The sequence below is a fragment of the Zophobas morio genome, unplaced genomic scaffold, assembly GCF_036711695.1.
Source record: "Zophobas morio isolate AGI-343-1 ecotype UQ-CSIRO unplaced genomic scaffold, CSIRO_AGI_Zmor_V1 ptg000058l, whole genome shotgun sequence".
Classification (NCBI taxonomy): Eukaryota; Metazoa; Arthropoda; class Insecta; order Coleoptera; family Tenebrionidae; genus Zophobas; species Zophobas morio.
Genome location: NW_026972163.1, coordinates 1067997 through 1083875, shown reverse-complemented (window position 1 = coordinate 1083875; position 15879 = coordinate 1067997). Strand labels below are relative to the sequence as shown.

The window sequence follows — 15879 nt, the reverse complement described above, 5'->3', positions numbered from 1 at the left end:
AATTGCCAAATGTCAACATGCAGAACACATCAGGACATTGATTTTGAATTTGCGCACCAGCTACCTATGCGAGATAGGCAACCTAATTAACAGATTGAAATACAATTTGAATTCATCCTCTTTATAAAATAGCTGTAATTATCTATTATTATTATCTGAATATTCTGAATGTTGAATGTTCAAAATATACATATTTAGAACTTACTTACAATACAACTTATTCAACATCAGAAGTTTTGTATTATGATTATTATGAGTTTCAAAAACTAGCCTTATCAACTCAATTCAGAGACAAAGTCAAAGGCCATCAGTATATTTAATAAAGTTTTCAATTGTTCCAATATATTTAGATTTGAATAGTGGATACTGAAAGTAATAGAATCAAATGGACCAGCTTTTATTAGCATATTTAGTATATTTTTAGCAAGAAAATTCATCATATTCGTATGAAATTGCTTTATTATCCTTTTTTTTAAGTACAGTATTCCATTTCTATATCGAAAGACACCATTAACATCAGATGGTACGCCAGGAAATATTTCATTAATAAGTAATTGTGTGTTGTTTTGGTTTCATAGTACATTCATTCAGTTCAATATAATACTAATTTTCATAAAATTTAAAAGTAGGTATGCATTAAAAATTGTTTGAATTTGTTTTTTGCTAGGTACTTCTAACTCATAACATAAATGTTTCCCGACTGTTTCATTTGAAAACTAGGAAAGCCAATGAATTTTTTATTTACCTACAACTTCTCTAGAAGGTCTTTGATAGATGTGAAATTTTTCTTTTTACAAACGGTAAATATTCAGATATTAATTTTGGATCCCTGTATCGTTTGTCCTTTACTTACATTCATTCATGATCCAAACCCATGTTTGTGAAGTTATTATTAAATTATCTTGATGATGTATTGAACATAAGTCTGGTAAATTAAGGTCCAAGGGATATTGAGTCTTGGTTGAGTTTGGTTGTTCTGTAATAAGTTGCTTATTTGTTGATATTTTAACATTTGTTGTTGGTTCATATAAATTGATATTTTAATCGTTCAGGTATTCCATATAAATACTGAATTGCCCACGTTGAGTTAATTTAACAATATCCCCAGTAACATTTTATATGTAATCAATATTGAAGTTCTAACATTTAAATAATATGGGTAACGACAGATTTTTTTTTTAAAAATCAATATTGGTTTTAAATATTGAATATATATTTATTTTCAATGTTTAATACTTATTTAGTTCAGAACATTTAATAAATGTTCTTCATATGAAAGGGGGTATGGATATAAAAAAAAACTTGTATGGAATACAATATAATATTTATTAAATACAAAAATACATTGTCACTGGAAATAACAGTGTATTTGAAACGTTGCGGCAATATTTATACATTTAAAAATTATTTGTCCTAGAACCAATTCGTTGAAAATTTGTACCGGGTGATTTTTTTTTTAATTTCTGCTTTTTTTTTCAGTTTCACTGCTTATGTCAGCAGTGAAACTGAAACTGCTGGCATAAGCTTCATGGGCAGAAATTTAAAAAATCACCTGATGTGAAACACAATATAAATTTTTTAAACATAAAAATACACTGCCAACTTACAATGAAATAAAAATACATTGTCAATGGAAATAACAATGTTCTGCTACATTTCAATCGTTATACAGAAATATTTATTTAATAATTATTTGCTCTATAACCGATTCATTGAAAAGCGATATAATTAATTAAAATAAAAAAAATCATACCTCATGTTTTTTTCGATGAGAATTCACTCTTGCTTTTGTCTGCGCTTAATGAGGTCCTACCATTTTTTAAATTTCAGCAGTTGTGGCGTTTTTGTGACGTTTCCGTGTGGTACCTACAATTAAATTAACTTACAAATTTCGTAATTTTTAAAAAATCACATAACTTTACATATTGTAGCCTTGTTAATTGTGAGTTTACTAAAAGAGAGCTTATTTTTTCCTTGCCCTGAAAACTTGAAAGCAATTTGGTTCATTATTAATAATTTCTTCAAAATTGCATAGGTACCTACATGTTTTTTTACATCTTCTCTTCCTGGAAAATAAACATTATTATCAGTCTGAAACTAACTAGTTTATAAATACTAGGAGTTAATAATAAGAATAATAAATGCTTACCAATTCATTCAATTTCTGCGTATCTCCCGCAATTTCTAACTGGATTTCTTCTTTTTTTTGGTTGCGCCCGGACATTCATCATTTTGTTTCTACATTCATAATGTGCTTATATTCAGGAATATTAAACCTCTTAAATATACTTACGTGTTGAGAAATTGCATTTTCTGCATTGCTTGTAGAAGTGAGGTTATGTAGAATTAGTACTGTTTTCTTGACAAAACGGTATTTACTACACTATTCTGAATTTATCGCAGTACCGATAATCACAATTCACAATAGAACAAACACCATGAACTTACAGAAAATACTTTTTGAACCACCACAACAGAAAATATGTATATGTTGCACATTGCGCAAACGCGTTCCAGCAGAGCAAGCGCAAATTTAAGTAAGTTTTACAAAAATGATGAATAAAATTATTATATTTTGTTCGCAAAAATAAAAAAAATATTACTTTTTAATGAGCAATTAATAGTGTGCAACACGATATTTCGAATAGTGTCAATTTCACAATAGGTGGTATTTTTTCAAATCAATTTTTAATATTGCTCCGATAAAAACCCTATGACATAAATTACCTACAAGTTGTCCCAACATGGTACTTTTTTTTCATTTTTGTTGTTCGGTATCTTGATAAAAAGACATTTCATAAATATGTAATATATGTTGAAATTCATATATAAATTTATAAATATAAAATGAATATTATATAAATATTTGTAATATCTAATCAACATTTAATATTATATCAATCTTATATAAATATTAGAAAAATATTGCTTGCTACTGGGGATTATTATTTGAAGAATGTTCAACACCTAATGTATGCCCAATCTCGTGTAATAATACTGTATAAAAATTAATTTGTCCATCAGGAGTGTTGCTTGGTTCACTAAAATACCAATCTTTAGATTTATCTAAATGAATACCTCGACATTCAACATTATTTGGAAAGAAAGCATGTGGGGAAAACATGCTCTTTTCCGTCGAAACTATTACTACATATTCCTTTTTGACATCGAACATATTGATTATGTTGAAATTGTGTACTAGAAAATGAAATAATGATATCTGGTTTTTCGCTATCATGTTCAAACTTTAAATTTGAAACAGAATACTATTGATCAAAAGCTTTTTGTGATAATTCTTTCATTTCATTTGTAGCTAATGAAAAATCCCATTTAAGAGTTGTTTTAGTCCAAATTTTATTTTATATTACTCTATAAACAGTAGGATTATCTTTAACACCACATCTAGGTTTACTAATCAGATCAAGTATTTCTTGATTTAATGTTCCATCAGCAGGTAAATTAGAATTCTTGAAACTTTATTAAAGACTCACTTGTTTCTATTAATAAAGAGTCATTACTCTCTAAATACCCAAATTGTTTCAAATAGTCAGTAACATTCATTTTCAAGTGACTGAAGTTCCTATGTTGCAAGACCGAAGATCCTTATCCTTCTCGAGGAACTGATTCATTCTTACAAATACTCAATCCAGTTTTATCGTATTAGTTTTCCGAAGGAAATAATATAGTGCTAATTTGTGTGGAAGCTCTTGGATAACAGAGCGAAGTTAGTTATAATACCAAATTTCTGAGGTTTTGTGTTTGAATATTGAACTCGCTTCATATTGTAACATTTAACATCTCGGGCCACGACAAGGAAGCTGCTTAAGGGAGCACTATTATTGAGAATGTCTTTCGAGATTAGCTTATTTTGATTTAGTTGTAATTTTGTGTGTCTATATACTGAGTGAGAAAACAACAAGAACACCCTGTATATAAAATTTTCATTAAAAAATTATCATCCCTTCTGGGTGTTCTACTGCTGTCACTCAATATATAGATATATAACAGTGGCGGCTCGTGGCCTTTTGAAATGGGGGGACACAATTTGATTATTACCAATTAATAGACGAAATTTTTGGACAGTTTTAGGCGTCCCTTTAAAAACCGTTGCTTCTTTCAAATGATCTGATAAAGTCCAATTCAGCCATAAAATCAATCAGACCTCGAAATATAACTGGATTTTGTGATTTCCTACTTTCTTCATCTCCACGTAAAGCAAATTCAAACACTCCACAAAATTTTATGTACATTACCAATCAGCGTAATATATAGCGATTTTTGTCGACCCTTGCGTTATGTGCCCGAATATTACTAATATAAGCGGTGTGTAGTTGTTTCCGAATGTCTGTATTACCGAAAAGATTATCCAAGAATATTATTATCACACGTGTTCGCGCAGAATGAAAATTAAAACCTGTGATAGTAACTCAATCCTGCCGAGCACGGTCGGAATGGGACCGCCAGTCCAGGTGAATCAAGCGGCTAGGACGTGAGGTTTTCATGGCAGCGGTGTAAACAAAACGTCTAAATCAGCCACAATTCGGTCTCTGTTCCCGAATTTTATCAGCATTTCATCAGAAATAAACATATCATATATCCAAGACACATCTTTAGATGTAAGTGGAAGTAAATTTTGATACTTTGATACATTTTATACAAGTGAAGCGAGATAAGAAAAAATAGTTCTGATAATTATGACACAAATTTCCAGATAATTTTTTAAATATTGGAAATTACTATTTTGCTATGTCCAGTACCAGTGTGTTTGTAGACGCTGTAGTTTTGGCACTAGCCGCCCCTGGTATATAATAATTTGTAATGTCCCAGAATTACATATATTGTTATTCATTACTTGAGTATTCATTTTTCTTCTGAACTGCAGCTGAATCTAAGTTGAAAGGAACAAATTGAAATATTATCTTTCTACCTACTACTTACTATATTCGCGAGAACTGTGATTTGAATTGATTCTGAATCAATGCTAGCATTTTAAATAACAATCATCCGGGGAAAAATGTAAGGCACAAATACGTGATGAGCTTAATGAACAAATTTATGGAAACTGGCTGAAAAGGGAACGTAATCCTAGCAGCCTAGCAGGGTAGTCAGTGATAGGCTGTTGCTGTTACTGTTTTGAGTCACGTTGCCTTCACGGAATCTGTTACCAAGATATCGCAAGTATAGAAAGTATATCCCGCGAAAACGTGTTTAGAATTCTTCATAGACATTAGTTTTATCCGCGCAAATTGAACTTTTACATGAATAAAATGAAGATAATTTTCATCGACATCTTCATTTTGTCAAGTTTGTACATTATTAACAATAATCAAAATTTTGCAGCAAACTCATACCTAACTTGTTAGTTAGGGCTAGAAAATGACTATACTGCAGGGCTAGTATAAAGGAAGGGTTGACTGCTGACATTTATCTGAATTTGCTGCAAATCCCGCTTTATCCGCGTGTAACTGAAGTCTTTCAATAAGATCCAAATTTATTAAAAATTTGATATTTCAGCAAAATGAAGCACGCCTGCATTATGCCGCTCTTGTGAGACAGTAGATTGGCAAACGACGTCTTATAGAATGGCCAGATTTGACGCCCTTTGTTTTTATGGGAGAATTTTGGTTCAAACGTTTACAAAATGAAAATTAAGGGAAAGATTCATTTAGAAAAAAACTTACACTAGAAAAACATGATGTAGGTAGCATTTTATATATCATTCGGTAAAAAATGATTGCAAAACAATGTATTTTCAGCTTTATTTGAGTAGAAATAAAAAAATAACTTTTGAGCGAAATATCTGCCAGTCTTAAATGAAATTAGTCAGTAGTACATTTAGGTATTCGCATTTTATAAACCATTACTTTGACATTATTAATATTTTCTAATAAATTCTTGATCGAAAACATATTAATTGTAAAGTGATTAAATTCGTCTGTTGACTACTTACTTTGAAACTATTTGCATTAATTCCCGAAACAGCTGGACTTAACAAAGCTTTCTCAAGATTTAGTAATCAATAATCATGCATCAGTTTGAGTAGAATTGGATTTGACGCATCCAGTTCAAATCGTGTTCAGGAACAATGATGCTACTACATGATTTGAAAAAGTTGGTTATCTCTCTTACCATTTTTGGTAATGGCTTCTGGAACTCGACTGATAAAGAACTATTAACCAGCAGGCGGTCGACCCTTTCATAAGTATCTTTTATGTTCAAAATGAAGCTTTAATATCCTTATCTGTTTCGACACAAAAACAATTTTCCTCTATAAATCATTACATAGTTTTTTTTTATCATTGTTTTAATCTACTTTATATTAGGTCAAGGTACTGTATTTTAAGAAAATACGAAAATGTTTAATGAAAGTATCCAAAAAATATTAATGGAATGATAAATCATAAGTACAGACTAATCATATTTTGTACATTTTAGATAAGATTGATTCAGCAAAATTTTGGGGTGACGTCATCAATTTTTAGGGGGATGAGCAGATTCATTTTGATCAAAAATTTACCCTGCTTCGGCAAGATTTCAAAGCATTCGGTTTTGTAGTTCCTGATTAAATCAATAAAATAAATTTACGCACTCATTAATTTTTTTGAGTCACCCTGTATATGCAAATCCAAAAAATATGAATTTAATGATAAATTACAAGTACAGACTCATCATATTTTGTACATTTTAGATAGGAATTATTCCGCAAACTTTTGAGCTGACGTCATCAATTTTTTGGAGGGAATAAGGAACTATATATTTTGACTAAAAATTTAATATGCTCGTTATAACGTTAAAACATCTGCAAGATTTCAAAGCATTCGGTTTAGCAGATTTAAAATTAAATTCCAAAATGTTGTTTGTTAATTTTGCTTTTCTCCCAAAAATCTGGTATTTTCGGGTAAAAACTCTATTCGGAGTCATAAACTACATGTTTAGGACTATGTTATTTTATACAATTTAAAACCCATTTGCTGTGTATAATTTTGAAGTGACGTCATCGCATTAGTGGTGGGGATGATTAGAGAAATTTTGGTTAGCGTTTTACCACCTACATGACAAGTATTCCTTATATAAATACAAAATTTGACAACAATCGGCCCAGTACTTTCGGAGATTATCTGTCTATAAAAATCCGTCACGGCAGACAAATGGACAGACAGACAGACGGAACCGGGACACCTATTTCTTTGTCCTGTAGGGGCCATGAAAGGTCGAGAAAACGTAAAATTAGAGAGTCGGCCAACGCACTCGATTACAATACTGTTACGTTGTACGGGCGAATAAAAATTGGCGTGGATTAAAACTCAACAATTTATTTCTTAATATCTCGAATTTATACGACTACTATTGCAAGGATTATATACAGAAATTATTCCCGCGAATTTCACTGGACGCTCTTGACTCAACTAGGTGGACGCTATTTAAACAGTACGCGGTCCTTCTCGAAACCCTACGTCACCGCTTCTGGACTTCTCCGGAATTCCCATTCGCGAGTTCCGTTTCCAGGCGTTTCTTTAGCGCTCCGTCGTTTAGTTGCATTGAGGATGAATCATCACCGGCGTAAGACCAGAGAGTTCTCGCCGGCCATAGGCGTTGTAAGGGTATATTTCGTAACAATACTTTCTTCGCTTACGCTCGGCAAGCAACAAATTAAATTTGAAAAAATTTTGACAAACACCTAATTTCAGATTTTCTTTACGTTTCGGAGGTTGTAGCATACGAAAATGTAGGTTATCTAATTCCAATTTGCCGATTCAGCTGTTAGAACTTTTTGAAAAATTAAGTAAAAATTTTCAAAATTCAAAATTCCTCCTGCAAAAAGTCATAACGTCAACTCAAAAATTTGTCATTACGTAAATTTTACTTGAAATGCGGCAAGAGACATATTCGGCTGTATAATAATGCGATGTAATAAATAAAAATAATAAATATATATCCTTGTTTTCAACTTTACGTATACGAGTGAATGAAAAGACGCACACATTTTATAATTTATCATTGAAACTTACCGACACTATAATATTGACTTAATAATAACAGGTCATTAATAGTTAGAAAGGTAAATGGAATATTCACAAAAAAAATTATGTTTATTAAGAAATACGGTCTATGACATCATATAACTCTTGAAATGCAAGGTTCTTTCGTGTTTTAGGGCTTACCTACATGTTCGAAAGAAATTAATGTATTGTTACGAAATAACCCATACGCCGTCCCGGTACGACACTTATGGGTTTTCTAGTATGTGCGGCGATGATGGGTGACTCATAGTTGGTGACGATGGCTGGGTGGCGTTCGCTAAAGAAAAGTCTGGAAGCATAAGTCGCGATGGGTGTTCCAGAACAAGCCTAGAAGCGGTGACGGAGACCTTCGAGAAGAACCGCGTGGTTGCTTAAATGAGAATCACCGTCGGGAGCAGTCAGTGAAGTCCAGACAATCGAAGAAGTAGAGTCTAGGCAAATCCATTCCTGTCTTCTCGGAATTGATGGACATAACGGATCTGTCATTAGTTGGGTAAATTCGAGTTACTAAGAAATAAATTGTTGAGTTTAACCCACGCCAAATTTAAATACCCGTTCAACGAAACAGTATGAATGATTTATTCTATTGATTATCTCCGTAACAGTTTGTCTACATTTTCCAAAACTTTGGAAACACAATGAACCTGAACTTCACATAAATATTTGAATGTAGACGACAGTCACCTTAATATAATGATTACTATAATAATACGCTAATACAGGGTACCTCAATATCTCAAATCTAGGAAAGAAACATCTCTTGAAAAGTGTACTCAAAGAATGCTCTTACCATCTGTAGTAATAATCTGTAAAAGTTGAATTCCAGAAACGCATTTATATATATATAAGCTATATATATGTAAATACATTTTACACAAAGCCGAATATTTATTATAGTACGTTTTTAAAGTGTCTGAGAAGTGATAACAGTGGAGACCAGTAAGTATTTACTGTTTGCGTGTAGACTAAATAATCATGCTAGTAGTAGTTTTAGAAAAAAATTGGTCGAAATTTATTTCGACAGAAGGTCCCTCGCGCCTAAAAGATATGTCCAACAAATCTCGCTTCTTTGAAAAATTATAAAATCAGATTTTGTGATGTTTGCTTTGTGATAATCTCTATAAAGTAAAAATCAGAGATATAAATAATACCCTTCCTGCGCGGTGGGGGCACAAATAATAAGGATTGTACAAATTGTACAAGTAAAATATATTTAAAGTAACGAGAAAAAATGGCCTTTCAGTAATCGTAACAAGCTTCAACTTTAAGTGTTTATGATTATACATACCCGCACGTGTCCGCTCTTTCTGATCAGTATCATAAAAAAAAAATGAGGGGAGTTAAGTCTTAAGCAAAATATTCTCCATTCTCGATAGCGGAAAGTGACCAAATATGGAATATGATCCGTTTATGGAACACCACCATTTCTCTAGACCAAACCATTGAAAACGCAATACAAGACAGTTTTCTATCTCATTCTTCACTTGAGTAATTTGCTCATTTCATTTGTCATTTCTGAACACTGTGTTTTGTTTCGTCGTTCGTTTTATTGTTTGTGTCATTCTCATTATTCATAAAATACGGATACAAGTTTGAAATAGACCGAAATTGCGAATATGGACAGTCACTGGGGGTCCAGTTATGGAATATTCCGCAAATGGGTTGATACTTGGTTGAATACCTTTTTTTATAATGCTGTCATCACACTCAAAAATGTTTTTTTTTTTAATTTTATTCACCTAATTAGATTTTTGATTTCGAAAAATTCAAGTGCTATTTTTTAACGTGATCAACGTTCTGGTTCCTGTGCTAAAGCTAAAGGGAAGGTCATTTGAAGCTGATGAACAAGGAGTGAAATAAAAAACAATTTACTTTCTATCAAGTAGCTAATTTGTCGAAAATTAGGTTTGAAACGTTGTTTCTAAACATGTCATAATCAAAATTAAAATAATATTTACACATGTTTATATGCACAGCATATTTTATTGTATTTACAAAGTGCAATAAATGTGGATGATGTAAAAAAAATACGATTGAAATGAAAATCGCATCACCGCACACATACACAAAAGCTTAAAAATACTTATAAAATTATTCTAAATATGCTCTGAAGTATACATTTCCCCAAAAAATATAACGAATTCCTTGAAGACTGAAAAGTCAAAGATATAATACTATGACAAAAACAAACCCTAGCACTGTGGGTCCATTTTCAATGTTTCGTTTCACAACCAACATTCATTCACTCATTATTCACTCGAAATAATTTAACCATATTCACAAACTTAACCACAAATAAGAGGACAAGTCATGCTATACTTGTTTTAAATATATTGGACGTTCCCAAATTTTTTGTCCATTTTTCTCTTGTACTGCCCGATAAGCTTCTTCAGGTGAATTGAAAACGACTTTTGCTTCAGCGCTAGGTGTATTGTTCGGATTAAATCTTCTGCTCACGTTGTTTGTGATGTCGTACCCGTCGAAAAAATCTAAAATTTCATTTGTTCCCGCTTTATAGGGTACATTGTCCATATATACAGTGCAGCCCGGGGGAGCATCATCACTGGGTACTGCGTTCATAAACCTGGGCCTTGGTGCTCTATGACCCATAAATCTGGGTCCTCCTCTGGGTGCTCCGTCGAAATTATTCCTTGGAAAGAAAGGTCTGTTTTGAGACATTGTAGGCACTCTTGGTTGCATAATACTTGGCTGGGGAGGGTGTGATGAATTCATTGTTTGAGACTGTTGAATGATATGTTCCATTTCTTCTCTTGCAAATGGTTGCACAGATACCTGACTTGGACCGAAACTGGCATTGTCTTTCTTTAAAGCTTGCCCAGCTTCGTCTTTGCTTTTGAACTCACAGAATGCTTGGCCAGTAAAACCCAAACGATTGCTCATTAGATGAATCTTAGTAGGTCGTACACCGATGTCCGAAAAGAAATCAGCAATTTCGACGTTATTTGTATTTAAAGGAAGGTGCAGTAAATTCAGACAATCTGTGTCTATTGAAGGGACGGGACTTGGTTTACAGTCTAAATCGACGTTATGCTGTTGACTGATATTTTCGAATTCTCTATCTTCGCAAGGTTTAACAGTAACCTGTTTGCCTTCAACGATGTGATTGGATTTTTCTTCTAAAGCCTTCTTGGCTTCGTCCGCCGAGCCAAATTTGACGTATGCTATATGACCTCCCCTTGGTTTAGGGGTTAGGAAAAGTGCCAACAATGGTCTAGGGGAAAAAAGTTTCAGAATATCTTGCTCTTTGACGTAGGTGGGCAAATCATCTACTATTAAACACGAAAAAACTTTTATTTCTGGTTCAGCCTGTTTATTGAAATACTTCGTGATATTTTTGCTTCTAAACTTGTGACTTCTTTCGTCACTATTATTTTGGTAATTATCTGGCTGATATCTATCAACAGCGTCATCAAATTCTTGATCGCCGATATGCGCGACTTCGACTTTAACACCGTTCAGTACTTCGCCATTTTTGCGTAAGGCGTCTGTTTTTCCTTGAGGATGTCCAAACTGTATATACACTATACCCGTGCGATGACCAAAATCATCATTGATAAATTTAATACCCACATTACTAATAAAGGAGCCTTGGAAAAATCGCCGTATGTCACCATAGCCTCCATAAAACGGTTGCAGTCTTACACAGCTATTCGGAAGAGGTTCACGATCTGATGACGAAAATTGCTGGTCATTATCATTTCGTTGAAAGTTATTGTTGCGTGGAAAACGTCGACTAGGAAAAGCTGGTGCACCTCCAAGACGTGGTGGTCGACCATCGTTTGACAAACTATCATCGGATCTATTAAGGAAATTCTGTTGATCATTGTCATTATTTGTCTGCGGAGGCCAACTATCTCGTGAACGGTTCATTCCAAAATTGTTGATAGGAAAATTATTTCTGTTAGCGGTTGCTTGAACGCTTAAAGCATTCAAATTCCGCCGAGCGTCATCCAAATTTCCTGGAAAAGTTCCAAATAGACTTGGCGGTTGCGGTGCAACCGGAACGTTGTCATTGTTATTCTGAGTCGCCCATACTTCTGGTAGCTTTTTGACATCTTTTTGGGAGTAATCAGGCGAACGTTTACGGTCTCTGTTTCTGCGATCGCGATCTCTTGAGCGAGAGCGACCTCGGCTGCGACTTCTATCCCGTCGGCGACGTTCTCTTCTTTCCCTAGACCTAGACCTGCTTCTATCTCTGTATCTTCTATCGCGCCTTTCTTTTCGATCTTTAGATCTGGAGCGCGATCTTCTTCTGTCACGTTTTTCTTTCGAATCGCGATCTTTGCTAGATTCTTTTTTAAGTTCAGGTATCGCCGCTGGAATTATTGTCGGCACGGCAGCAGGCATTGGAACTGCTGGAGTCGGGTTCTGCATGAATGCTGCATACGACTGAGCTCTTGCTGCTTCGATAACTTTTTGCATTTCTGTGCGAGAACTGAGCATAAGGCTAATTTGAACTTCCTTGATTTTGCCATTGTTTCGGCTAAAAGCTTGACGGGCGTCTTCGTCAGTGCTGCAAATAAAGTCAAATATTAGTTATCTTTACACATAAGTGTTTTTCAAGATTCATATCTACTTTTTAAAAGGTTCTAGGACGTTTAGAAGCGGAGACAGTTGATCGCTGACACGTTAATTATTTTATTTTAATAATTTCACTTATAGTCATGTTAGTGTTCAAAAATTGTAATTTATTATTGTCGTTCTCTGGTAACAAAATTTGAAACGGATTTTTTTTGATACAGCGCGCAACAATGGTTATTAATATCAATTGTTTTGATACAAATTTTAATGTTATTTTTGGGGGTATCAATTTTCTCAGCGTCCAAACGTCCGTTAGGTACACAGTTCAGTATAAGATGCTACAGTTTGTATAGATGCTTAAAGAAGATATATAAAATTGACATAGTTTGACAAAAGCTCTATCAGGAAAATGTAAAAAAGTCCAATTCTTGGAAAACAGAAGAGATAAACCCTAAAACGATATCGAAACAGTTATGTTAAAAAAAAAAAAAAACAGTGGAGATAAATGAAGGTCAATAATAATCACGAGCGAAGAGAGTGTGAATTTCTTAGACAGCTTGTTTTTTTGCTATAATTATCTTTATCAGAGCATGCTATGTAAGTGCATATTTAATGTTGCCAATCTTAAGAATTATCTATTTTAAAAAACAAAGACCTAATAAACTAATTAACACACTAATATGCAAGACGTACACAAATGAAACTCGTTTGGGGGCTACAGTTTAAAATTTTCAAATAGACAGTATTGTTTAGAAAATGAAAATATATCTCATAAATAACACTGGTACGAAATATTTATGGTCCACACCAGTTCACCCGAATTTGTCGGAGAATATTTGGCAAGTAGTTTTCCGCACATGGTCGGATTTGCGCTAATTTAAGAATAAGTGAAATATGAATAATGAAGACTCATCTGAATCGGAGTCAAAGTGGTATTTGTTTATGTGCACTATTATGTATTCTGCATTTATTTTATATATTCTGTATCTATGTACTCATTTCTAACATTAGAATGAAAAAAATCTCCGTATTTTATTGGGATTACGTACTTATATAAAACTTAATCCCGCATATATTATTATTTTTATGCATTCTACACATAAAATTACGGCCATTTTCATTGGTGTAACATCCAGTAAGAATTGGCACGCGACTACTTTGAGTTACACATAGTTCTTACCATTGTCGCTATTAGCAATAAAATTTTATAAGGTATATTTTTATTTCCTAAACTATGTACTTAGATTAAAGATTACATATTAAACTTTTTTTTACTGGTACATCAAATATATATTTACGATTTGGATTCTGTACCTACATAAAAAATGTCGCGGGTCAGCTACGAAAAAGTATTGTAATAGGGTCTAACCGAGGACTGCTTTTTTTCATTTAGAAAGACAGACGATATGGTTGACACAATACCTAATTTATGAATAATTTTTACTTCCTGAGCGTTAGCTAAGAGAGTATAGTCTATCCAATGACTGGATACTTTCATCACCCCTAGAGTAGAAAAAGTATGTTTCCCGTTTTCGTCTGTCTGTCATCTGTGTCGACTATTACACAGAAATTTAATTTCCCTTAAATTTTACATGTTTCTTAGGAAGATCGTGTAGATCTAACCAAAATTTGTCTAATCATCCCCACCAACAATTTGCTGACGTCATGACAATATTTTGCTTGATAAATGCCATTGAAATTTTATAAAATAACATATTTCTGTATTTGTGGTTTATGAATCCAGTTTGAGTGGCATCCAAATTGTATACAACCTTTTAGGCCAATCAACAGTGGTTATTGTCTCATATTTAGTCTGACAAAATTTTTATTCATTGGTGGCTACAATAACAGCACATAGATGTAGACAAGAACAATTAATTGAGAGTAAACAGCTGGACAGACGGTTCAACGTAGTAGCTTCCAGTCGAACTAGATTTTGCATAAATATGAGATAACTTCACGGAAACAGATAATGAAGTGACCTGCTGACTAATGTGTTAAATATTTATTGTCTTGCTGTTTTCAACGATTAGTTAAGACATTTAAAACACACAACAATAATAATTAATAACAACATATGTACTTTGGAACATAAGTACTATCGTGGTAACAGAATAAAAACGGATCACTGTAACATAAGTATACCGTTAAAACAACCATTCACGTGCGTATAAAAACCTAGTTCTTATTTATTAATGTTTATCTTAACTTAAATCCATATTATTCGTCTTTTTTTAATATAAAACTTCAGAAATTTTTTCCCTTTGGAAACCGTTAACTTCTGAAAGCTCCTGACGTCATGCTGTAATTTTATTCAGCGTGTTAAGCTTATTACATGTTACTACCAAGCAAGATGCTGAATGCACAAATGAAGTTATACATCTTGTATACCTGTCTTATTGTGCTATGCAATGTTAATTACTTGACAAACAGTATACAATGGACTGGCTTAGCTATGCTATAACCTATAAATGATCACATTTTTAGAAAATATAACCGTCTTATAATGTCGACAGTGTACATATAAAAACTGCGTAATGCCCTGTGGAACTGTTAGTGGAAAATGAAAATATAAATATATTCTCAATGCTTTTAGTTTTTGTGCTTCGTCTAACAATTCTTGTTTCACGATAGCGTGTACTATAAAGGTTGTTTGTATTTTGCCGTACACCAAACTGCCAGTTTTTAATTAGTGTTGGTTCGGGTATTTGTAGAAATCTCAACACTGCACAATAATGTATTCAAACATTTTCTACGTCACAGTGTTACCATAGGAAGTTTTCTCAAACGGTGCAACCAAAGTCAATGGTAGTACGAAATCTCCTTTTTAACAGAATAACAAATCTTTCTTTACACTAATCTTGTATCACATTTGAAAATCCATTGCTCCAGTTGTAAAGAAGATATTCAATGAAAATTATTTTTTTATTTGTAGAGGCTTCAAGGAACTAAATTTACATCTTGTGTTTTCTTTGGCTCCAACTTTTTTTTCTTTTATAATATAAAGAGTTGGTATATCATAACTATTCTTAAACTGATAACGGCTTATTGTGACTTCAAGACATCTAGATGTAGGTACGTTACTTTGGAAATATCATTATTGCCGAGTAGGTACAGCAGGTATGCAAGCAAATGGTTATTCCGTTGATTTGTTTTTAATGTCGGTAAATTTATTTTATTTAGTGTTTGTTCATCGGTGGTCTAATTTACTTTTATGGTAAAATGCAATGGTTTGATTTTTGTTAACTTTTAGCCGAGATGATTTAAAAGTATAACATTTTTTACTTTAATATTATACTCATGGACAAAATATGGA

At 33.0% G+C, this 15879-nt stretch overlaps 1 protein-coding gene and 1 long non-coding RNA gene across 3 annotated transcripts in view; both read right to left on the bottom strand.

The window, feature by feature from the left end:
* Positions 1–1251: 1251 nt before the first annotated feature.
* Positions 1252–2497, bottom strand: LOC135143184 (uncharacterized). Of its 2 annotated transcripts, none has more exons than XR_010282710.1 (5): positions 2294–2497; positions 2150–2238; positions 2044–2066; positions 1918–1986; positions 1252–1866 (listed from the first exon to the last, which is right to left on the bottom strand). It is a non-coding gene; the product is annotated as an uncharacterized LOC135143184 (long non-coding RNA). The 2 variants fall into 2 exon arrangements; XR_010282709.1 differs by having other exon boundaries at positions 1255–1866; positions 1923–1986; positions 2294–2496.
* A 7478-nt stretch (positions 2498–9975) lies between these two features.
* The window catches only part of LOC135143285 (epithelial splicing regulatory protein 2), a 31899-nt gene continuing 25995 nt past the window's right edge, over positions 9976–15879 (bottom strand). Inside the window, exon 3 of the mRNA XM_064075153.1 lies at positions 9976–12555. Within this exon, the coding sequence (XP_063931223.1) occupies positions 10335–12555 (2221 nt within the window). The 3' untranslated portion in view covers positions 9976–10334. The remainder of the gene's footprint in view (positions 12556–15879) is intronic.